Raw genomic sequence first — 25,101 nt, forward strand, 5'->3', positions numbered from 1 at the left:
TATCTTTTCAGCTAAAAACAAATATTTTGCCATCATGGGCCAGCAGAAAGAGCTGGGAGTCAGGAAACAGGTTTTAATTCTGATTTTCTGCAAACAAGCTGATGAAATTAGATAAGTCACCTTACCTGAGTCAGTTTTCTCACCTACAAAAGGTGGTTAATAGTATCTGCTCTCTCTACATATAAATGTCCAACTATCATAAAATTAGAACACACATTGTTCAAAGTAACAAGCTTTAAGCACATGTATTTTAAAAGTCTGAATTCTTATGATTTTGAAAATCCTAGGCAATACCAATAGTTTTTACTGAAAGCTTTTAAACAATTATTTCTAAATGAAGCAAGATTAGAAAACAGAAACGAACTTAAGGTAAAAGAAGCTAATGCTTTGACTATTTTTTAGTGTTTCTTTATTTTTGAGGGGGGGAAGGGGCAGAGAGCGATGGGGACAGAGGATCAGAAGCCGTCTGTGTGCTGACAGCAGAGAACTCATTGCGGGGCTCAAACTCACAAACTGTGAGATCGTGACCTGAGCCGAAGTCCAACACTTAACCCAACTGAGCCACCCAGGTGCCCCAAATTTCTTTTAACCATAAATTAATTTCCCAATAGCTTAACTTCATCCCACTTTGGCCAGTGTTAACACCACTGAATTCTGGTAATTCTATATATAGACAAGAAACTACCCTTAATAAAAGTACCAAAACAAAATGCTTGAAAATATTTTGGAAGTCAAGTCTTAATCTTAGTAAGATTCTCTAAATTCCCAGAACCTAACCAAAAAGGTAGCTTAACAGTTTTATAATCACCTGACGTGAGAATTTTCTATTTTTCACCTTGCTGGTGATATAAGGGTAAGAAGATGACAATTGTAAAATAAAAATGATTATAATTTCATAATAAGCTAGTTCTCTAGTGTTAAGTTCTTTTATTTAATTTTTTTTCAATATATGAAATTTATTGTCATATTGGTTTCCATACAATACCCAGTGCTCATCCCAAAAGGTGCCCTCCTCAATACCCATCACCCACCCTCCCCTCCCTCCCACCCCCCATCAACCCCGTTTGTTCTCAGTTTTTAAGTTCTTAATAAATAAAAAGAATGATACTGCAAATGAAAAGTTTTAAGGTAGTTAACTTTTTTTAAGTTTATTTATTTTGGGGGGGAGGGGCAGAGAGAGGGGGAGAGAGAGGGAGAGCCCAAGAAGGCTCCATTTTGTCAGCTCAGAGCCTGATGCAGGACTTGATCCCACAAACTGTGAGATCATGACCTGAGCTGAAATCAACAGGTGGATGTTCAACCAACTGAGGTACCCAGGTGCTCCAAATGTAGTTAATTTTTAAAACTTTCTGGCTTTTTAAAAGTCTAAAGCCAGTAATATACTGTGCTGAGCATACAGTTATATTTGTATTGCCACAGAATTAGTAAAAAAAAAAATTTTGAAATCTGAAACTTTAAAAAATTTTAACAGAGGGACTGCTTTTGAAATTCAGAATTCCTGGAATCCTTGCTACTCAAATGACAAGCCAGTAAATCCTCTGCATGACTTCCAGAAAGGAGTTTCTCAATTAATTTAATTTATAGAAACTAATGAATTATCTATTTTCTTGATCTCATTTGGGAACTCTACCAGAGTGCCTAAGACCAGGAGACAACCTCAGAAAGCCTGTTCTACATTAAGGTTTACATACAACAAATATAGGTATTTGTGAAATAAGATATTTTAAAAGTTTGTAGATAAATTTTCTCTCCTTCTTGCACTCTTGGTGGGAATGCAGGCTGGTGTGGCCACTCTACAAAACAGTATGGAGGTTCCTCAGAAAGTTAAAAATAAAACTACCCTATGATCCAGCAACTGCACTACTAAGTATTTACCCAAAGAATACAAAAATCCTCCTTCAAAGGGATACATGCACCTTGATGTTTTAGAAGCATTATCTACAATAGCAAAACTATGGAAACAACCAAAGTGTCAATCAACTGAGGAATAAAGAAAGAAGATTATGGTATACATATATATACACCATATATATGTTTTATATATATATAAATATATATATATTTATATATATAAATATATATATGCTTTACACACACACACACACACACACACACACACACACACACAATGGAATATTACTCAGCCATAAAAAAGAATGACATCTTGCCATTCACAGCAACATGGATGGAGCTAGAGAGTATTAATGCTAAGCTAAATGAGTCAGTCAGAGAAAGACAAAGTATGATTTCCCTCACATGTAGAATTTAAGAGATAAAACAAAAGAGCATAGGGAAAAGAGAGAGAGAAAGACAAACCAAGAAACGGACTCTTAACTACAGGGAACAAGGTGGTAGTTACCAGAATGGAGTTGGGTGGAAGGATGGGGGAAACAGATGAAGGGCATTAAGAGTACACTTATCACGGTGAGCACCGAGTAATGTACAGAAGTGTTGAATCACTGTATTGTACGCCTGAAACTAATATGACACTGTATGTTAACTGGGACTTAAATAAAACTTAAAATTTTTTTTCTCGGGGCGCCTGGGTGGCTCGGTCGGTTAAGTGTCCGACTTCGGCTCAGGTCACGATCTCGCGGTCCGTGAGTTCGAGCCCCGCATCGGGCTCTGTGCCGACAGCTCAGAGCCTGGAGCCTGTTTCAGATTCTGTGTCTCCCTCTCTCTGTGACCCTCCCCCGTTCATGCTCTGTCTCTCTCTGTCTCAAAAATAAATAAACGTTAAAAAATAAATAAATAAATAAATAAATAAATAAATAAATAAATAAATAAAATAAAATTTTTTTCTCTGCGGTTCTTACAATGAACAGGTATCATTTCAATAAAAACAGTCGACATGGAAAATAAATTATTTGAAAGTGAAGGACGGCACAGTAGCCATTTCTAAAGCCACTTACCCTGCAGAAGAGATGCAATGAAAGCAGTTGCCACACTGCTAGAGCACAAGAGTATGGAATGGTCAAGATAGTATTTCCCCTCTGGAATCCAGCCCAGTATAATTGCTGCCACAGCTGCTAGAAAACCAACCACTGTTGCCTGAACCTAAAAAAATTTTTTAGAAAGTCCAACTGAATTATTCATTTCAAAACCAGTTTTTACTTCATTATGTAAATATGCATACCAAAAGTCAGAAGAAAGGATTGCATCTGGTCACTGAGCCGCATTACCTTTTGAAGAAGCCACTCTATTTTGGTTTTAATATTCCCTAAGGCAGTGAGTTCTCGAACCGCCACGATCTGGTGCCAGTGGGTATGGAATGGGGTCCAGGAATCTGTTTTTATGAAGCACCTAAAGTGACTCTGACGGTCTAATCCACAGATCATCTAAGAAGATACCAACCTTAAGACTGAAACTGAAACGTGTACCCAATCCACACGACTTAAGTCTGACTTCAGAGGCAGTGCTGGTAAGAGACTGGATTTTATGATCAAATGATAAGAATCTGACTCTTGGCTATATCACCTAATCTTGTGGCAAGTTATTTAAATTCATTCACCCAGCAAGTACTTATTTAGAATCTACCACGTAGGAGGCGCGCTATCCTGGGTCTTGGGATACACAGTACTCAAAATAGATTTATTCCTTGTTCTCCCCCAGCTCTTATCTATTTTTTAAAGAGACATTTAAAGAATCTTTGTAAAGATTCTCTTCTCTATGAAAACACAGTTGTGCTCAATATTTGAGAAGAATTTCTAGGTGCTCACAGACTCTCTGAAGCCAGTCCATGTACTGGAATCCAGAGCCATCTCTGGCTCCCATCCTGACCAACAGCTGCAGGGAAGGAGGATGACAAGGGAAGGGTACAAAGAACAGAAGGAAAAATTAAGCTGAGATAGAAGTTATGAGAATGATGCGACGAATAATTTATACTACCACTCTTACTTAGTAAGAGTTCAGAATATTAAAAGACTAAAATGCAATATACTTTCAACTTTTAATTTACGTATTAATTTATAGTAGCTTACTTGTTGTTAAATATTTTGATTATTAACCCTGCCTAGGTTCCTACAAGTTCAAGCTAGAAAAGATCACAGACATCTCTAATGCAATACCATGGTTTAAAAGAAGGGGGCCAGGAAGCCCAGAAAAGTTAAGTAAATTAACAAAGCTTATGCATCTGGTTAACGTTAGAGCTCAGATTAAATCACAGATTTTCTTATTTCGAATCCTGTGATCTTAGAAGCAGCGAGACAAATATTTCTTTTAAGCCCACATTCCAAAGATCATTTTATTTCTATGTCTTTGAAATACATTACATGAAATTACTTTTCTGCAACCATGCCTCTCAACGTGATGTCCTAATTGAGCTAACATTAAAATAGTGAGTGTTCCCTAAGCCCACTTGCTGGAGAGTTACTAGAGGCTGCAGTCCTGTGTCTTGGGCATAGTAGGAAGTAGTGGAAGATGAAGAGACATTCACCTGAGATCAGAAGGAGCTGTAAATAATCCATATATAATCCATGATTTAGTGTATATGTAACTGACAATTTAATGTGTTCATTTAGATGAGCTCGAGTAACATTAACAGATTAAGAAAAACTCAGTTTAAATAAATATATAACCATAATACATAAAAGGGTTAAGTTTAATTTAAAAAGATTTACTTTTAAAAAAGTAGAAAAAAAAGTACCTAAGCAATGACGTGCTAAATATTTATTTGTACAGCTATTAACTCAAGTACTCAAATTCTGGCTCTCTTACACACTTATGATTAAAAATTTATATATATATATATATATATATATATATATTATATTTTAATTACATGTTTTTCAAATTTGGAAGAACCTGATCAATTTCTAGAGAAAGAAAACTTTTCAGCAGTCATGGGTATCCATTTACTCTATCACTTTTTCATTGTACTAAATTGTTTTGAGCCCCCTGAAACAATTAAAAAAATTTTTTTAATGTTTATTTACTTTTGAGACAGAGAGAGACAGAGCATGAACAGGGGGAGGGGCAGAGAGAGAGGAGACATAGAATCCGAAGCAGGCTTCAGGCTCTGAGCTGTCAGCACAGCTGACACGGGGCTCGAACTCACGGACCGTGAGATCATGACCTGAGCCAAAGTCGGACGCTCAACCGACTGAGTCACTCAGGTGCCCCAAGCCCCCTGAAACAATCAAATGGTAGTTTTTATAGCACTAATATTTATTCCATTCTTACAGGTAACACCCAAGATGTATAAACCCAAGATCCATAGGCAAATATCTGCATCACTTACCTGCTTTAAAGCCAAGTTGCCAATTATTAGGTTCCACTTTTCAATGGGTGAATCCATCTTCCCGATATTTACCTGTTAAGATAGATACTTTCACATATCACTGACTAATCATATGCTTTTAACTCTGTTTTAGCAGCGTATGAAATCTTAAGCCAAAGATAATTCTTTAGTAAATCTGATGAACTCACATTTTTACTTAATATAAATCTGATTTCACTACCAGCCTTGAATCTCACATTTAGCTTGCCCAATACGTTTAGGGAAAAAAAAAACACTTTTTTAAAATTTAACTACTAGCCCACAAGAACTAGCGGGCCAGTTAATACTATCCATTTGCCCACTGTTTACAACATCATCAAATGTCATCCTAACATGCCAAATTTTATGTACTGAAGCCCAATAGGAATAATCACATAATTCTGAGCTGCTAGCATTTTATTCCACATCATGAAACTAGTCTAATTTGAAGAATTAGTGACCAGAAAACCCAGGATTAAATAAGTCATTTATATGTACATAATTTATATTTGAGCCATGACTAAAACTCTTAGCAATAAAAAATTCATTCAGTTCACATATAAATTTTCATTGTGTATTTCACTATTAAAATTTATGTATCTTTCTGCTAAGTGGAAGAATACCCTCTAAAAAAATATTATTCAATTGCTCTATATGCTAAATCATTACTTCTCAACCATTTAGGACTCAAAACACGTATATCCAAATCTGTCGAGTTTTTCTAATGCAATCATTTGGAAAGCAGTGAACAATGTTTATTAAAAAAAAAAAAAAACATACCAAGTTGGGTTTCAATTATTCATCATCTGCTTGGTCATGGAAGGTTAAGTGAACGGGTAAGGTAGGAGATACATAAGGATTGTTATTTATCAGTAGAGTTTAGCTCACTGGCTTCAGACCAGAAGATTAAGTGCTACATCAACGTTTCCACTATCAATTTGGAAAACAGATTCTATTCTCCAACCTCCTTCTGGGATCTAGTCCCAAAGTACCCAGCAATGCAAATATTAAGATTTCTCAGTTTTTCAGTATAATTATTCATGCTGCCTTTATTTGCAGATTTCTTTCCTAAGCCTGGAAATCTACATTATTCATGAAATTTGTGTTTGTAGCTCTAACAACCTGAGTCTTTCCTCCAGTGAGTAATGAGGCAGAGGTAGTGTTTAAAGAGTGAAATCCGCTTAGGGTTTAATATTCAGGAAATAGGCATGACAGAAATTAGTGTTAGTTTTAGTAACTTTTAGAAAAAAAGTCTATAGGTATGAGAAGCAATCTAAAATGATTCCATGAAAAAGTAGAAGATGTGAAGACTCCAGGATTACTTGATAATCAGGAGAGGTAGAGACACACATACACTAAGGTCTAGGAAAAGGTCAAGAAAGGGGAGTCACAGAATGAATGAGTGCTATGGATTAGGTATGCTACTGTGCCAGATTCACTTGTACCATTGCCACAGTTCCTGCTAAAGCCTGAAGCTACCTTCCTCAAAATCCTCTCCCCTAGAGCTGCAGGTTACAGTCTGCCAGTGACAGGAGTTTGCCTAAGATTTGGAAGGCAGAAGTGAAACCGAGGCCACTATTTCTGTAAGGTCTTGGTGGTCAGACATACGGTAGGCATCCAGATGTCTACACTGCAATACACCCATAGCTTTCTTCCTCTTCTCCAGTGCTTCAGGTGATTTCTCCGACCCTTCCATCACAGATCTCTCCTTCTCCCCCATTTGTGTAAGCCCAAATTGCTCTATTAAATTCCTTATTGCTCTCTATAAATTCCAATATACACCTTGGCGGTTCTAGTGAGCAAACCCATACTGATAGAACAATGTCACGCTATTCAATTGCTCTGTTTTGTAAATGATGAAGATCACAATTTCTAAGTCCCTTCCAGATCTATAAGCCTCTAAATCTATAGTTCTTTTAGTCTAACATAAATAACAAGTTAATGTATGATGTGAAATAAAATATATTTCACATTTTATGAAATACAATTTATAATGAGAAATCACAATGTATTATGTGAAATAAAGCAGAATATATTCACAAATAAAAATCACCTTTTTTTGTTTTTAATTATAAAGCAAAGATTTTTAGAAGGATAAAAAAAAGACAGAGAGAGAGAAATGTTGATCCAAATTTAACCATGTAGGGAAAATACTTATGGTGCGGGCGTGCATTGGAGCAGAGGTGGGAGTTTGGCAGGAAACTGAAAATTGACCTGTGCTGTCCAAGAATTGGGCTGACCTAAGATACTGGCCAGTGGCCTAGGATCAGCACGAATCATCTACATTTTTCCAGAGTAGAGAGGAAGAATCACAAAGTGTCTGTTTAAAGGCTTTTGCTAGACGTACTTTTATTCAATTAGCTGACCTGAATATCCTGGCTAGAAAATCTGAGAACTAAGAATGTGATATAGTGGAATATGATCTGATAAAGACTTCTATATGACCTGGGTTAATATTTTTAAATTGATATGTATTTTATATATTTTAAATATATATATTTTATGTGTTTTAAATATTTTAATATTTATATACAACCTGGCCAATATTTTTGCAAAGACACTAATTTTTTTTTTAATTTTTTTTTTTAACGTTTATTTATTTTTGAGACAGAGAGAGATAGAGCATGAACGGGGGAGGGTCAGAGAGAGAGGGAGACACAGAATCTGAAACAGGCTCCAGGCTCTGAGCTGTCAGCACAGAGCCCGACGCGGGGCTCGAACCCACGAACTGTGAGATCGTGACCTGAGCTGAAGTCGGACGCTTAGCCGACTGAGCCACCCAGGCACCCCAGACACTAATTTTTTTTTTAATGTTTATTTTTGAGAGAGAGAGAGACAGAGTGCAAGCGGGGGAGGTGCAGAGAGAGAGAGGGTGACACAGAAGCCGAAGCAGGCTCCAGGCTCTGAGCTGTCAGCACAGAGCCCAACATGGGGCTCAAACTCACGGACCGTGAGATCATGACCTGAGCTGAAGTCGGACGCTCAACCGACAGAGCCACCCAGGGGCCCCGACACTAGTTAATTTTTAAGGAAAGACAGCTGAGGTGTCCAGAGCCTGAAGATGTTTTGGCCAACACTGTGGTTTTAAATTTTTTTTTTTTTAATGTTTATTTTTGACAGAGAGAGAGACAGAGACAGAGTATGAGCGGGGAATGAGCAGAGAGAGAGGGAGACACAGAATCCGAAGCAGGCTCCAGGCTCTGAGCTGTCAGCACAGAGCCTGATGCGGGGCTCTAACTCACGAACTGTGAGATCATGACCTGAGCCGAAGTCTGATGCTTTAACCGACTGAGCCACCCAAGCGCCCCATTAATGTTTTTAATCTAAATGCCTTAGCTTGAGCCTGCAATTCCTACTTTTTATAATCCCTACACCTTTTTCTCCATAGATGTATATGTTACTTTTCTGACCCTGAAGCACATGAATTACAGATAGGCTTTAAAATTTACTGGGACCAAAGATAAAAGTAGGTTGGAATGACCTTGAAAGTACAGATTTACAAATATAGTTACTATACTTGGTATTGGAAAAAAATATATTTAATATGTAAATAGATGAAACAAGGGTACCGAAAGTCTCCACTGAAGTATTAGTCTTAAATATATATATATTAAATATGTGCTCCAGGGGCACCTGGCTTGTTCAGTCAGTTAAGTGACTAATTCTTTGACTTTGGCTCAGGTCATGATCTCACAGTCATGAGTTCGAGCCCCACATCAGACTCTGTGATGACAGCACAAAGCCTGCTTGGGATTCTCTGTCCCCTCTCTCCCTGCCCCTCCCCTGCTCATGCTTGTGCACGTGCACACGCACTCTCTCTCTCCCCTGCACCTGTGTAGTTTAATTTGTCAGCCAAAGATTTAAGCAGAACTTATGCCCAGATTTTGGGGCTCATCCTTTCTACAGTTCTATTGCTGCTGGGATTTCCCCATAAATTTCTACCTGCTCTGTCAGCTCCAAGCTCTGTTATCTAATAATTCAAGACAATAAAACTTCAGCTTTCTGCCACTATACCTACGCACAAGTCACAAAAGGCATTTGACCAACAAAAGCAAAAAAACTCACAAATCTTAACCAGTGTATTTGTCTTTCAAGAACAGGCCCCTCTCATGCTTCTATTTAGTTGTGTGTTTTGTTTTTCCTTTTTTGTTAGACTTCCTGACCTCTGTCACCTCAAACTGGTAAGACTGTGGGGTTTCTGCCACATGAGATCCAGGGACTGGGGAAACTCCCTCAGGCAAAAAAAAAAAAAAAGCTACAAACTTTGCAATGCTTACTCATTGCAGACATGGTCCTTTAAGGGTGACCTCTCGTTTCTACCTGCTTTTAATTACTTTCTATTGCCTTCATATAGTTTGTCTAGGTTTTCTAATTGTTATTCTCTGGGAAGGGTCACTCACTATTTCATTCTGCCGTTATATGGAATTAGAAACCATATTACATACTTTTACATGTTTGAAACATTTCATAAAACATAATATGGTAAAACACATATATGTACACACACACCCTAATATATCTTCCTGAATGTGCAGGGGTGAAGCCTATGCTCATAATCTTGAATGCAGTAATGGTTTCACATGTACACACTACGTATTGAAGCTCATCAAACTGTAAACTTTGGATTTGTGTAGTCGGTTTGTGTCAATTATACCTCAATAAAGCTTCAAAGAAAGGGGGGAGTTAAAAATCTCGATGACTGAAACAGTTTAAGTTATACATAAGTAGTACACTCCACAAACCTATGGCTATGGATTGGTATTTATAACTTAAGAAACATACTCTAGGGGTGCCTACGTGGCTCAGTCGATTAAGCATCTAGCTCTTGATTTCAGCTCACGTCGTGATCTCACGGTTCATGAGTTCGAGTCCCATGTTGGGCTCTGTGCTGAGAGCACAGAGCCTGCTTGGGATTCTCTCTCTTTCCCTCTCTCTCTGCCCCTCCTCTGCTCATTCTCTCTCTCTCTCTCTCAAAATAAAGAAATAAACATTTTAAAAAATAATGTAAAGAAACATACTCTAAAATTGAGACCAGTAGGAATATGCAAGTTTTGTTTGTATCTAACAATCCGGTTTTCTGACAAGAACCTGTAAAATTTAGAATTATGTCAAATTTAGGAAAGAATACTGAGACTGCAACTATATCAAAGTTATGCCAGAGTTATTAATATCATTATTTGGGATTTAATTTTTCTTTATTTTAGAAGTTTTACAATTTGAATGGGAAATCTAACTTATAGTTATCAGGGAAAGGTTTTGCCAGCTTCTTCATATCCTTTTACACTGGGATGTAAGCTCAGTGAGAGCAGGAATATTTTCTGTTTTATTTATTGATGATTCCCTAGCACACACTAACACTTGGCATACCGTAAGGGCTCAGAAATATTTTTTGAATTAATGAATTAAAAAGCTAAAATGTTACAAAATAATTTCAGAAAATCAAAGGAGTTTCCTGAGAGGTTTAAGGCAACAGAAATCAGTTTTGTCTAGAGTGGGAAAATACTAATCGAACGGTTCTTGGCAATTTGCTCCTGGAAAATAGATTTATAAGCTTTAAAAACATATACATTGTCTTTAAGACAGTGGATGCCATTTTTGACTGTTATATCTAGCATCCAGAAGCAGAAAATTTTAGACCTCAGGTAACAGAATTTAAACAATTTATAGAACCACTGTGCTTGGGATTGTTTTCTAATTATATACTACTGTTATATATCCACAACAATTATCTACCATAATATATATCTACTGTTGAAAAGATAAAAATCCAGGAAAAATTATTCAAGTTAATCATTATAATTTAGAGACAAATTTTGACTCAGGTAAGAGGGCATGATAAAGTTGATTTGAATTCATCATTATTATATCTCCCTTGTTAAAATAGAAAACCTTTTTATTGAAATTATCTTTTTATCTGGTAACATTTAACCTTTACCTTTATAGAATAACAAGGTTTTTTTTAATTTTTTTTTAATGTTTTACTTATTTTTAAGACAGAGAGAGACACAGCATGAGTGGGGATGGGGCAGAGAGAGAGGGAGAGACAGAATCCGAAGCAGGCTCCAGGCTCTGAGCTGTCAGCACAGAGCCCGACGTGGGGCTCAAACTCACTAACTGTGAGATCGTGACCTGAGCCGAAGTCGGACACTCAACTGACTGAGCCACCCGGGCGCCCCTATAATAACAAGTTTTAAAGACAACTGCCCTTCAACAATTGAGTGAGTAGGCTCTATATGATATCTTATGTTTTAGGTTCTCTATCTTTATACTTACACAAAGCTTTCCTTATAATCCTATAAGTTCATTTATCCTGATTCTCCGGCAGACAATGATAAAAATGAGAAAAGACTCTTTAATGGAGCAAAAAGATTAAAGTAATCACAGACTTGCCTGCCATAGCTATAATGATTTTTACTCCTACTTTTATTTATTTATTTATTTATTTATTTATTTATTTATTTATTTTTATGTTTACTTTTTTTGAGAGAGACAAAGACAGAATGTGAGTGGCTTAGGGGCAGAGAGAGGGAGACACAGATCCGAAGCAGGTTCCAGGATCTGAGCTGTCAGCACAGAGCCTGATGTGGGGCTCAAACTCACGAACTGTGGGATCATGACCTGAGCTGAAGTTGGACACTCGAAGGACTGAGCCACCCAGGTGCCCCTTACTCCTACTTTTATAACTGAAAATAAATACTACACAAGAAAATTGTTAAATTTTTAAAAGAATTATTTTTTGACCATAGATGAAAAGGCTGACTTTCAAATAGTACTTGTTTTAAGTTAAACAAACAAACAAACAAAAATCATTGACTTTTTACCCTGGAACCAGGGAGTTCAGGTAGGAATCTGCCACAACAGTCCCACTTAGAGACAATTGACAACTGAATTAAGGTAGTGGCAGGTGGGGCATAAAGGGAAGGGGAGAGGGATTTCATAGGTTGAATGGACAGCCTAGACATTAACTGGATAGAAGAGGGATAGTGATTGGTAATGTTAATAAACTGATAAGAAATACAGAAAGCACAGTTGGAGCAAGAGAAGGTAATGAGTTTACTTTTGAATGTAGTGAGGGTACAGACAATTGAAAATTCAGCTGTAGTGATCAGGAAAGAGGCTGGAGGTACAGATCTGAGAGTCAGCAATGTATGGGCAGGGGTGGCATACATGAACTTATTGACAGAAACGCAAAAACAAGGGACTAATATTTCAGGAAAACCTCAAATCAAGAAGATGAGCAAAGAAAAAGAAACCAAAAAAAATAGACTAAGAAGATGCCATGAAAGAAGTGGAAAGAGTCCACACCGCAGTGTGGGGTCTCAAAGTCAAGAGTAATAAAAATTTTAAGTAGAGAATAGTCAGTGAAGAGTCTATCAAAGGTGAGGCTTTGGGTACTCTGCTTTCAAGAAGGCTTTAACCTAGAGTGGCTTTAACAGTTGATGGAGTATCAGGATTGGAATATAGCTGGCAATGATTCTCTAGCATTCTGTAAGAATGGTAACACACTCCCCCTACCACTTGAGATCAACTTCTCTGAGCAACTGAAAACACCATAAACTAGGTAAATATACCATGTTATCATAGTTTGATGCCATGAGTTACTACTTTTCCATCTACGAATTTTCCATCTCTCAAATCCTGAGAAAATTTCGAGTGACTACTCCCAGTACTTAATTTCAGCTAATCCATCAGCCAATTCTGTCATTTCTCTCTGAAAATTAGTTCTGGACTCCAACTATGTCTCACTATATCCACTGCTACCACCCTGATCCAAGCCAGCATCGCCTCCAGCCTGTATTATGGCAACAGACTTTTAACTTGTCTCTGTTTTAGTCCTTGGCCCTTTATAGCTCTGTCTCAACACAACAGTCAAAATAATCTGTTGAAATATCTATCATATCATAGCACTCCTCTGTTTAAAACCTTCCAATGGCTTCCCATTTCCCACAGTCGGCAAAGTCCTTACAAAGGCCCACAAGGTGATCTCACACCCTGTTACTTTTCCTTTCTCCCACTTGATCCCAGGCCCATTGGCCTCTATGCTCTTCATTAACGCAGTGTTGTTCTCAAACTTTGATGTATATCAGAATCGCTGGTTAAAATACAGATTGCTGAACCAACCCCCAGAGCTTCTGGTTCAGCAGCTTCTGGGTGGAGCCAACATTTTGCATTTCCAACAAGTTGCTAACCAAAGTTGCTAACTTTGAGAACCACTGATCTAACGTATCGACAGTCCTGCCTCTGGCCTTTAACACTGACTAGGCCATGCCTATCTCAAATTCTTAGCCTCAAAAAATAAAAGTACATCTGTGTTGCTTCCAGTTTAGAGCCATTATGAATAAAGTTGCTATTAACATTTTTTGACCAAAAAAATAAAAATAAAGAATAAAAGTAAAACACATTAGTAGATGGAAAAGTAGTAACTCATGGCTTCAAGCTATGATAACATGGTATACTCATCTAGTTTATGGTATTTTCATTACTTAGAGAACTAGGTAATCTCTTCATTTTGCAACTCAAATATCTTACAATCAGTGACAAAATTCCTGATCTGTGGAAGACATCAACTGCAGCCCTACCCCCCCAAAGAAAGGTGCAGCTAGCTCACTCAGCGAAGACATTGGTTGATACTCTCCTCCCATGGACTCTGCTTCTAATCAGCTTTGGAGTTCCACTCTCTTAAATATGAACAAATAAATGTAACCAGACTTTTGATGGAAGTATCTACCATAAAATATAAATGCCACAACAACAAAAAAACTAAAGTTCAAATTAAAAGATTAAGATTAAATTCACCTTTAGGCAGTATTAATGGTAATATGTGACCAAATTACACAGAAATTAATTTGCAGCAAATTCCTTTTTAAGCAGATTCTCCACAGCATGGCCTACTTCAAAATGGAGTGACATTTAAGCTATTATCTGAATCTAAACAAATACTGGAGAGTGCTCAAGAATGTTGCTTTTAGAAATATTTTCTTTGAGATAAGCTAGCCAAAATTTCAGTTTTCTGGGCTAAGTTATCAAGTTGCTTAAAAGTTTGGGTGCCTAACTATATTTATCAGAGCAAAGTTCATTTTCCAACAAAATGAAACTAGAGCTACCTTTTAACTCTCATTGTAACGATTTTCTTTTCCTTTAACTGTTGCCAGTTCTGTTTTTCAAGACCTCTTCTTTATTCCCCTGTCTTGCCAACAAGCCTCTTGGATTGAGTTCTACCTTGCTGACCTACCGGTTCTTAAAACATGATGCAAATGTAGATCACTGGGAAAAGCTGGCAGACGGACCACGTGTATATAATTTCACTAACTCTTAAAACATTGGTAAAATTACATAAAAGTTTTTTTTTTAAGACAAAAGCTAGAGGTATAATGGACACACATTCCAAGTGTGAAAATCAATATTCAGCTAACACCAAGGTACTCCCCCCAATTATTTTTGGTTAGCATTTTACCTTCTGCCACCACAAGATGTTCCAAGGTCACTTTATACTTTTATGTTCCAGTCCAAAGAGGCTTCATTTCTATTATTCTCCAGTTCCTTTAATATTCAATCATTATAATGATGATATGAAAAATTATAGACTAAAGTGAATTTGCCCAAACAAATCTACCAAGGTCTGTTTAGTATCTGACTGGCTGATACCCCTAGACGTTTCTAGCTCACCAACTAATTACGGAAATAAGTAACAGGACTGTATCTTTAATACTTTAAAAAAAATAACATGGGTGCCTGGGTGGTTCAGTCGGTTAAGCATCCAACTCTTAAATTCAGCTCAGGTCATGATCTCAGAGTCATGGGAACGAGCCCCGCATTGGGCTCCATGCTCAGCATGGCTTAAGATTCTCTCTCTCTGCACCTCCCCAACTTGTGCACGCATGTTTTCTCTCTCTCTCTAAAATTAAAACATTAAGAGAAATAATAAATATCAAAGTTTTAAAATATTAAGTAACAAAAAATATGGTATATTGGTGCTAAGACCAAGCCCTCAGGAGAGCATCCTTACAATGCAGAGGAGACTATCAGGTGTTTGTTACTGAGGTTATTTATTGGTTTTAAAACTCTTGACTCAGTTATCCTGTGCAAGTAAAAGGGAATGTTCTGGAATGTGAGGTATTCCATTATATTCTAGCTCTGTGTCTTCAGGAAAGTTACTCAACTGTTCTAAGCCTCAGTTCCTCCTCTATAAACAGGAATAATAGTGTTTATCTCATAGGGTTGCTATAAGATACCCTTGTAGGCAGTTAGTACAGTCCTGGCACATGATGAGAGCACACTAATACCCAATATTTCATTATGGTCCTGGGCAGAGTTTAGCTATATGACCTTTCATATATAACAGGGAGCTTAGAAGGTTCCATAGGGCATATGCAGCACTTTCTCTTAACTGAGCAAGCCAATAATGTTAATAAAACATTATTTAATGCCATCCATTTATCTCCTTTCCAAGCATCTGTTTTACTCAGGAAATCTTAGGGAACTTACAGTTGCCTGGGGGAGAAATGGGGGAAGGGAAGGAACAGGAGAGAGTACTCCCATCACCAACACAGTTGTTCAGGCTTTAGATACACAAAATTTTCCCCCTAGTTCATAGATGGGTTCATTTGCTGTAGCTTTTTTTTTTTTTAATTTTTTTTTTTAACGTTTACTCATTTTTTGAGACAGGGAGAGACAGAGCATGAACAGGGGAGGGTTAGAGAGAGGGAGACACAGAATCTGAAACAGGCTCCAGGCTCTGAGCTGTCACCACAGAGCCCAACGCGGGGCTCCAACTCACGGACTGCGAGATCATGACCTGAGCCGAAGTCGGCCGCTTAACCGACTGAGCCACCCAGGCGCCCCTGCTGTAGCATCTTTAAACAAACAAACAAACAAACAAACAAACCCAACTTCATATACTAAAGGCAATGCAATTAGTAACACCTTTTGAAGGCTTAATTTTTGACTAACATTAAACGGGTAGATGGTTCACTGAAATGAACCTCACTAGTTATGTGATTTTAAACAAAATAATTTGGTTGCATGATGGTGAAACTCCAACAAATGTTACAGTGAGAAAGTAATGCCCTTTTAGGCTTCTAAAATTAAATCAGAACCCTGTTAGTGGCAGTGTTTTTTTAAATGTTTAACGTTTCTGGATGACAATTTAGCATATGTAGCTAAGGCCTTGAAAGAATGCCTTTTTTTTTCTCAACAGTTTAATTACAATCCTAAAATTGCCCCAAAGAAATAAAAGAATGCAAAACTGTCTGTATAAAATTATTCATTATAACATTGTTTATAATAGCAAAACATCAGAAAGAGACTATATATCCAAAAATAGATGCTAGACTAAACTATAGGAGAGCTATATAACAGAAAAGTACATAGCCAATAAAAATGACATAGGTGTATATTCATTGAGGTGGAAAGATGATCAGCATATATCTTAAAATGGATATCATAGATTTTAAGAGACAAAATATATGATTACTGTTCTTTTTTAGAATATACAGTATGTATCTACTCGGATATACCTAATGATGTATAAGTATAGATGGATCTATACCAAAATATTTATATATGACTATGTCTAGGTGGTTTTAAATTTTCTTCTTTATAATCTTTCCCTTTTCTTCAGTTTTTGCAATAAGTTTGTATTACTTTTATAATCACAAAAGGTATAAATACCAATCAACCAACCTTTGAATCATAAAGAATCTCAATATCTGATTTGTCCCATGTCTGAAGCACTGATGATAATTGCCAGAATGCCCTGGAGTAAAATGAGGCAAGTATACTACCTCAGGATAAATGAAGGTCTATAATTTGCAAATTAGCCAACCCAGATAACTTTCAGGGTATCATATCAGGCATTACCACTTATCATATCCCTGAGGTCCAGAAATTTATCAGATAGAGGAAAAAAAATTTTCCTGGTACAAATTCTCCTTCACTGAAAGAAACAGCATAGGTAATATATATACTTAGAAGTAGGAAAAAACTTACTGCAGTGGATAATCTGGATGCCAATGTCATTTCCAAGTTTCCTTTGAGACCAAGAAGTGCAGGAACTAAAATGAAAACTTCTGTTACCTTTTTGAACACCTCCCAGTGCTGCAAGAAAAAAACAAAAACAAAACAAACAGAATTTTCTGACACCCTGTCAAAAACACTTTAGATAAAGGACATTTCTAAAAACCTCAGCCATCTTTCCCAATGTTGCATCCACATATTGAATGAAAACACAAGTCATTTAATGAGTGAACATTTAGCTTAACCCTATTCTCCAGAGCTCTGGAGCCTTGAGTTGCTTTAGAAGATTTGGTTAAATTGGGAATGATAGTCGATGCAGTCACTACATCCCCAAATAACTCCAGCTTGCCACACAAGTCTGATGCCCTTACATTTTGCTTTATCCCTTAATGAGGACAAGAGTCAGTGTAACCAGTAGTTAAGAGAACAGACTCAAGAACCAGAACATCTGGATTTGAATCTTGGTTCCAACACTAACTACAACAACTCCACAGGAAAATTACAGCAATATTATTATCTAATTTCACAGTTGAAGAAATAAAGATTCAGAGAAGTTCAATGATTTTCCCAAGGCCAGAAGACGAGACCTAGACTGGACGTCAGGAGTTCTGAGTCATCCCATGTTGTGGTACCCATTTTAGGGTGTGAGACAAGAGAGCATAATATCATTTAAAAAGCACTAAGTTGGAAATTAGAAAATTTGTGGTTCTAGGCATGGATCTGTCATAATCTAGCCACATAATCTTGGATGAGTCATGTGTCTTTGGATTTCAATTTCTACTCTGCCCTGTCTAGCCCTTGCAAAAATACCATGTTAATGAAAGTACATATTAAAGCACTTTATAGGGGCACCTGGGTGGCTCAGTTGGTTAAGCGGCCGACTTCGGCTCAGGTCATGATCTCACGGTCTGTGAGTTCGAGCCCCGAGTCGGGCTCTGTGCTGACAGCTCAGAGCCTGGAGCCTGCTTCTGATTCTGTGTCTCCCTTTCTCTGACCCTCCCCCATTCATGCTCTGTCTCTCTCTGTCTCAAAGATAAATAAACGTTAAAAAAATAAATAAAAATAAAAAAAATAAAGTACTTTATAAAGTGGAAAAAAAAACCCCACACAAATCCCTTAATAGCACAATCTGCTATTTTACTAATGCTATTAAGAGGTGACTGTAGCACTCAGAGACTTTACGGACTGAAAAAACAAAAACAATATTTGACATTCACTGATGGCTTGTTATGTGCCCAGACACTGTTCCTTAGGCTTACTCATTTAAGCTACAACAAACCTATGATAGGTACCATTCTTAAAAAATCGGACATAATTCAGGAGCACATTTTACCTAGGTCATAATTTTAAGATACCTACCTATATGACTTAATTTTGGAAACACCAGAATACTATCCGAATATCTCTATCAGTCTAGTTCCTTCACGTCATCACAGATTCTATCTACTGGGATATACTTCTTTTGGTTACTCCCACCCTTTCCAAGTTCAATTCAAATCAAATACTCCCACGAGAAACCCTATGAAGTCACTAACACCTTAGCATTGATATAATAAGAACGAGCAACGATTGATTTCCTATCCCATGCCAAATAAATTCTACATTCTTTTCCTTACACCTGAAGAGGCATGTGTCTAGAAGTTCCCAAACTTTCTCAGTTTTCATGGTACCCTTAGGCCAAAAGAAATACCCAACAGTCCTATTTATTAAGTAGTTGGTCCAAAAAACTTAGTGAATATTTACCTCCTAACAATTTACTAGCCATTTGTAGAAATAATACAATTATATTGAAAAAATAATATTTTATGTTATACCATCATAATTACTTATTAATTGGGTGTGTGTCCCTGTGGGTCACTGCATGACTTCTCAAACCTTGGAATTGGAAACTACCACCTTCATTTCTTGTTCTGGATTGGTTTTTGTGTGACACTTGCTTTTTTTCACAGCACCACTGAAAATCTAGTCATCAAGATAAATGTTGTGTGATGTAATGTTGAAGTATTAAACCACCTTGAGTCTGTAAAGTGTCCAAGAGATGTCACTGTGTTTCCTTTAAATTTTTTTAAAAATCCCACAGCAACCCTGGAGTGTCCAGAGACAGCACTTAGGATATATGATGAGGTTAGTAAGAAGTTGTGCAGAACTTTAGTCAAAGGGAAGGCTTCAGATACCTGGGTTGAAATTCTGAGTCAACGACTTGTACTATGTAACTTGGGCAAAATTATGCTTTACTTTCTTCATCTAAAATAGGGACATTATTGAGGGGCACCTGGGTGGCTCAGTCAGTTAAGCATCTGACTTCAGCTCAGTTCATGATCTCATGGTTCGTGAGTTCAAGACCCACATCGGGCTCTGTGCTGACAGCTCGGAGCCTGGAGCCTGCTTCGGATTCTGTGCCTCCCTCTCTCTCTGCTCCTCCCCAGCTCACAGTCTGTCTGTCTGTCTGTCTCTCTCTCAAAACTAAATAAGCATTTAAAAAAAATAAATAAAATAGGGACATAATTGAACCTACCTCATATGGTTGTGCTTAGGAATGTACCTGTACATAGTAATGGATAGCAATATTGAAAGTTTATTAGCTATATAACACCAAGATATTTCCTGGCAGGAGGTATTGCGGGAAAAAAAAATTCATATACTTAAAAATTTTTGCCATAATAAAGACATGACCTCTGAGGCTATATATATTTATGAATCCCTAAACTTCTCCACAAGAACTTGCCCTAAAGGAAATCAATGTCTAATCTTACCTAATTTTGGACTTCTGTCAACATCCAGAACCTCAGCGAAGTACTCACACAATCAAATATAATGTCAGAGTGCTCGTACATATGCATTAGACTCAAAACTAAAAATCTTTTAATGGCCAAGAGGAAAAACAAAATTGAGACTTAAAAAATAATAATAATTAAATAAGTTGAGGAACAGATCCACAGAGTCCTAACTTTAATATAAACAGCAAAATTTTAGGGGTTCCTGGGTGGTTCAGTCAGTTAAGTGTCTTACTTCAGCTCAGGTTATGATCTCACCATTCCTGAGTTTGAGCCCTGCATCAGGCTCTCTGCTGTCAGTGCAGAGCCTGCTTTGGATTCTCTGTCTCCCTCTCTGTCTGCCCCTCCCCCCCATAAATAAACATTAAAATACATAAATAAACCAAATAAACAGCAAAAGTTTTAAAAAGTCTAATTGGTAAAAGAAGTTGATGCAATTTTAAGAAACATACATACTCCAAATCTGAAGAAGTTTGGTTCTTATTTTGATTTAGTTAAAACTAAACCTATTCAGGGGCAACTAGGTGGCTCAGTCAGTTGAGTGTCCAGCTTCAGTCCGGGTCATGATCTCATGGTTAGTGAGTTCAAGCCCCACATCGGGCTCACTGCTATCAGTGTAGAGCCTGCTTCAGATCCTCTGTCCCCCTCTCTCTCTGCCCCTCCCCGCTCTCAAAAAATAAACCAAAACATAAAAAAATTTAAACCCATTCACTTTCAGACATATGACAAAATGACCAATCTCATACATAATCAGATAAATGCGAAATAAAAGGTGATACGTTTTCATCTGTGAGATTGGTAAAGATCAAAAACTTGGATAACATTCCATTGAGAAGAGTATAAGGAAATAGGCACTCTATGACACTACTGGGGAGAATGTTAAGGTTTAACTTCTTTGGGGGAATTGGGCAACTTAAATATAAATATAAATATATAAATATAAAGTGAACATAATTTTCAACTCAAACCTCTACCTCAAGGAATTTATCCTACAAATAAACGTGAACATGAGTTTAAATACATACATATGATGAATTCACTGCATCATTGTTCATAATAACAAAAGATTTGAGGCAACTGAAATCCCCCTCATTAGGTAACTTAGTAGAAAAATAATATAAAATGATACATCCTTGCAATAGAGCATGACATAGCTGGAGAAGAATTTGGTAAATCTTTGTGAACCTATATAAGGATAAACTAAGAAAAGCAAGGTGAACAGAAGCATTGTTTGTGTCTCTGGCAAATACACACACACACACACACACACACACACACACACACACACACACACCACACTTAATGTCTATTGAAGGAGGCACAGAACAAAAAGTAATGGGGCTAAGGAAGGGAATAGGAGAAAGGTACATACAGGCAGAGAGAGACTACTTTCTCCATTATATATTCTTTCATGCAGTTTAAATATGCTTTATCAAATATACAATTTCATTAAGCTTTTCATTTTGAAATAATTATATATTCACATGCAGTTATAAAAAAAAATTCAGAGAGATCCCATGTACCCATTACCCAGTTTCCCCCAATGGTAACATTTTGCAAAACAATAGTGAACCATATCACAACCAGGATATTAACACTGATACGGTCAAGATACCACCACAAGGATCCCTCCTGCTGCCCGTTTATAGCCACATCCATTTCTCCCCACTCCCAACACCTTCTTAATCCCTGGCAACCACTAATCTTTCTTCATTCCATAATTTGGTCAATTCTAGAATGTTACACAAATGAAGTAAGTATAACCTTTTGGGGTTGGCTTTTTTCACTCAGCATAATGCTCCGAAGATTCATCTAGGATGTTGCATGTTGCATTCCTTTTTGTCGAGGAGTAGTATTTCATTACATGGATTTACCCAAGTTTATTTAACCATTCAACTGTTGGGGCTGTATCCACTTCTTGGCTGTCATGAATAAGACAGCTACAAAGAGTCATGTACAGGAATTGCGTGAATAGAAGTCTTCATTCTCTGAGATAAATGTTCAGGAATGCAATTGCTAGGTTATATGATGGTTAGCATTTAGTTTTAGTTAGTGTGTGAGTGTGGGTGTGTGTGTTTTTTTAAGAAACTGTCAAGGTGTTTTCCAGAGTAACTGCTCTATTTTAAATTCCCATCAGCAATGCATGAGTGATACCATTTCTCTACATGCTCAACAGCACTTCATATTTTTGCTATTTTTATTATAGCCACTCTGACAGGTGTGTAGTGATATCTCATAGAGATCCTCACTTGCATTTCCCTAATGGCTAAAGACGTCAAACATTTCATGTTTATTTGCCATCTGTACACACTCTTTGGTGAAATGTCTCTATGTCTTTTGCCAGTTTTCTACATTTTTTTCACTGTTTAGCTTTGAGAGTTCTTTATATAGTCATATTTTGTCAGATATGTATTTGCAAATATTTTCTTCCACTCTGCAAAGCTGCTTTTGATCCTTTTAACAAGGTCATTTAGGGGTGCCCAGGTGGCTCAGTTAGTTAAGCACCTGACTCTTGATTTTGGCTACGGTCATAATCTCATGGTTCATGAGGTTGAGCCCTGAATCAGGCTCTGTGCTATGCTTGGGATTCTCTCTCTCCCATTCTCTCTGCCCGTCCTGCTCTTCCTCTCCCTCCCTCCCTCCCTCTCTCTCTCTCTCTCTCTCTCTAATATATATATAAAAAAATGTCAGTCACAGAGCAAAAATTTTATCCATTTTTCCTTTTTTGGATCCTGCTTTGGGTATTGAGTCTAAGAAATCTTACCTAGCCCTAGATCCTGAAGGATTAGTGTCAATTCTGCTTAAGATATTAAAATTTTTTTTTAATGTTTTTATTTATTTTTGAGACAGAGAGAGACAGAGCATGAGCAGGGGAGGGACAGAGAGAGAGGGAGACACAGAATCCGAACCAGGCGCCAGGCTCTGAACTGACAGCACAGAGCACAGATGCAGGGCTCGAACTCACAGACCGTGATATCATGACCTGAGCCATGACCAGAGCTGTTCAAATTATCTATTTCATTTTGAGTTCATTGTGGTAGTTCTGTTTTTCAAGGAAGCAGTCCACTTTGCACAAGTTGTAAAACATACAAGTGCAGAGCTGTTTGTGTTTATCCTTCTGACATCTACAGGATCTATAGTGATATCTCCCATTTCATCCTGTTAGTGGTAATTTGTCTTTTTTTTTTTTTTTTTTTTTTTTTTGGTCAGTCTTGCCACAGATCGTCAGTTTTAGTGATCTTTTCAAAGAACCATTCGTTTGAAACCATTGTTTCAAAGATTTTTCTCTATTGCTTTCCTGCTTTCAATTTCATTGATTTTTGCTGTTATCTTTATTATCTTCCTTCTGCTTGATTTGGGTTTATTTTGCTCATCTTTTTCTACGTTTGAGATGAGCGCTTCAATTATTAAGATTTCTTCCTTATTCTAATGTATGCATTTAGTTCTATAAATGTCCATCTCAGTACTGCTTTACCTGTGACTCACAAATTTTGATGTTACATTTTCATTTTCACTCAGTTCAGTGTTTTGTTTTTGATTTTTTTTTTTTTTTGAGACTTCCCCTTTGACCATGGACTATCTAAATGTATGCTGTTTAGTTTCCAAGTGTTTGGAATTTTTTCTTTTTTCTTTCTGTTACTGTTTTCTAGTTTGATTACATTGTAATCAGAGAACACAGTGTGAATGACTTCAATATTTTAAACTCGTTGAGATTTGGTTTATGGCCCGGGATATGGTCTCTCTTGGTATACGATCTGTAACAGTTTGAACAGAATGTGTGTTGCTGTTTTCAGGTGGAGTAGTCTGCAAATGTCAATTAGATCTCACTGGCTGGTGGCGTTGCTGAGTCCTTCTATATCCTTGCTGATTTTCTACCAAGTTGTTCTATCAATTATTGAGAGAAGGGTGTGGAAGGCTCTGTGGATTTTTCTATTTCTCCTTTCAGTTCTATCACGGGCTGTCATTACTAGCTACCTAAATGAAAGTCCTGGCACTCTACGTGCCCTTCTCTGATATCACCCTGGCTGAAATGTTGGGGTATCTCACTGCTGCCTCTTCCCCGCCCAGGCTGATTGAGGTATAATTGAAAAACTGTAATATATCTAAAATGTACAACACGATGATTTGATACACATATGCTCTGTGAAAAGTCCCTCCATCGAGTTAATTCACACATCCACCAACCCAAACTGTTACCTTTTCTTTGGTGAAAATGCTTAAGACCTACTCTCTTATTTAGAAATTATTATACAGTACAGTATTATCAACGATAGTCACCATGCTATACATGAAATCCTCAGAACTTATTCATCTTATAAGTGAAAGTTTGTACCTTTTAACCAATCTCTATTTCCTCCATCCCCCAGCAAGGATTATTCTGTTTCTGAGTTTGACTTTTTTTTTTACTCCACGTATAAGTGATACCATGCGTATCCGTCTTTCTCTATCTGGCATATTTTACTTAGCATAACACCCTCCATATACATCCATGTTGTTCATTACAGCCTCTTGAGGTTGAAGTCTAAGCCCTGAACTGAACCTTTGCTGCCCTGGGTGTATAGGTGAGACCAAAGTTCTTTCTGTCATGGTTGGCTAGAGCAGGACAATTCTTACCTACCAGGTTTCAATCTTGCTAGGCTGTCCATTTCCTAGTCCTTTAGAGAGCAGGCCTTTCTTGTTGTCTGCATCTGTTGGCATTCCCAGGTTGTTGGCCTCTTTAGCTACAAATCTGGTATATATGAAGCTAAAGGGGACTAGCCAGGCTGCTTTCTTCTTTCCATCTTTTATAGAATCCTTTTAGGTTTGTTTTATATCAAGTTTCCAGGATGTGTGTGTGTGTGTGTGTGTGTGTGTGTGTGTGTGTTTTATTTTATCGGACTTAATGGGCAGGATAGGTAAGAGTACATTTACTATAGCTTCCCGGAAGTGAAAGGCCATGTATTATTTTTTAAATAACAACCAGAACCATTACAGCAGCGAGTGCTAGTGCCTTTCTGGGATCACAGCTTTGTTAAGAGGTATTTTATCTTTAGTACAAACTCTAAAATTATAGCT

The 25,101-nt window shown here is 37.3% G+C and overlaps 1 protein-coding gene across 2 annotated transcripts in view; it reads right to left on the reverse strand.

Moving 5' to 3' along the window:
* The window catches only part of SLC41A2 (solute carrier family 41 member 2), a 116,175-nt gene that overhangs the window by 58,903 nt on the left and 32,171 nt on the right, over nt 1-25,101 (reverse strand). For both annotated transcript variants that reach the window (XM_007096464.3, XM_015543971.2), the window contains 3 exons: nt 17,246-17,353; nt 5,240-5,311; nt 2,913-3,057 (listed from right to left, as the gene is read on the reverse strand). In XM_007096464.3, the coding sequence (XP_007096526.1) occupies nt 2,913-3,057; nt 5,240-5,311; nt 17,246-17,353 (325 nt within the window). The remainder of the gene's footprint in view (nt 1-2,912; nt 3,058-5,239; nt 5,312-17,245; nt 17,354-25,101) is intronic.

Source organism: Panthera tigris, chromosome B4 (genome assembly GCF_018350195.1).
Source record: "Panthera tigris isolate Pti1 chromosome B4, P.tigris_Pti1_mat1.1, whole genome shotgun sequence".
Classification (NCBI taxonomy): domain Eukaryota; kingdom Metazoa; phylum Chordata; class Mammalia; order Carnivora; family Felidae; genus Panthera; species Panthera tigris.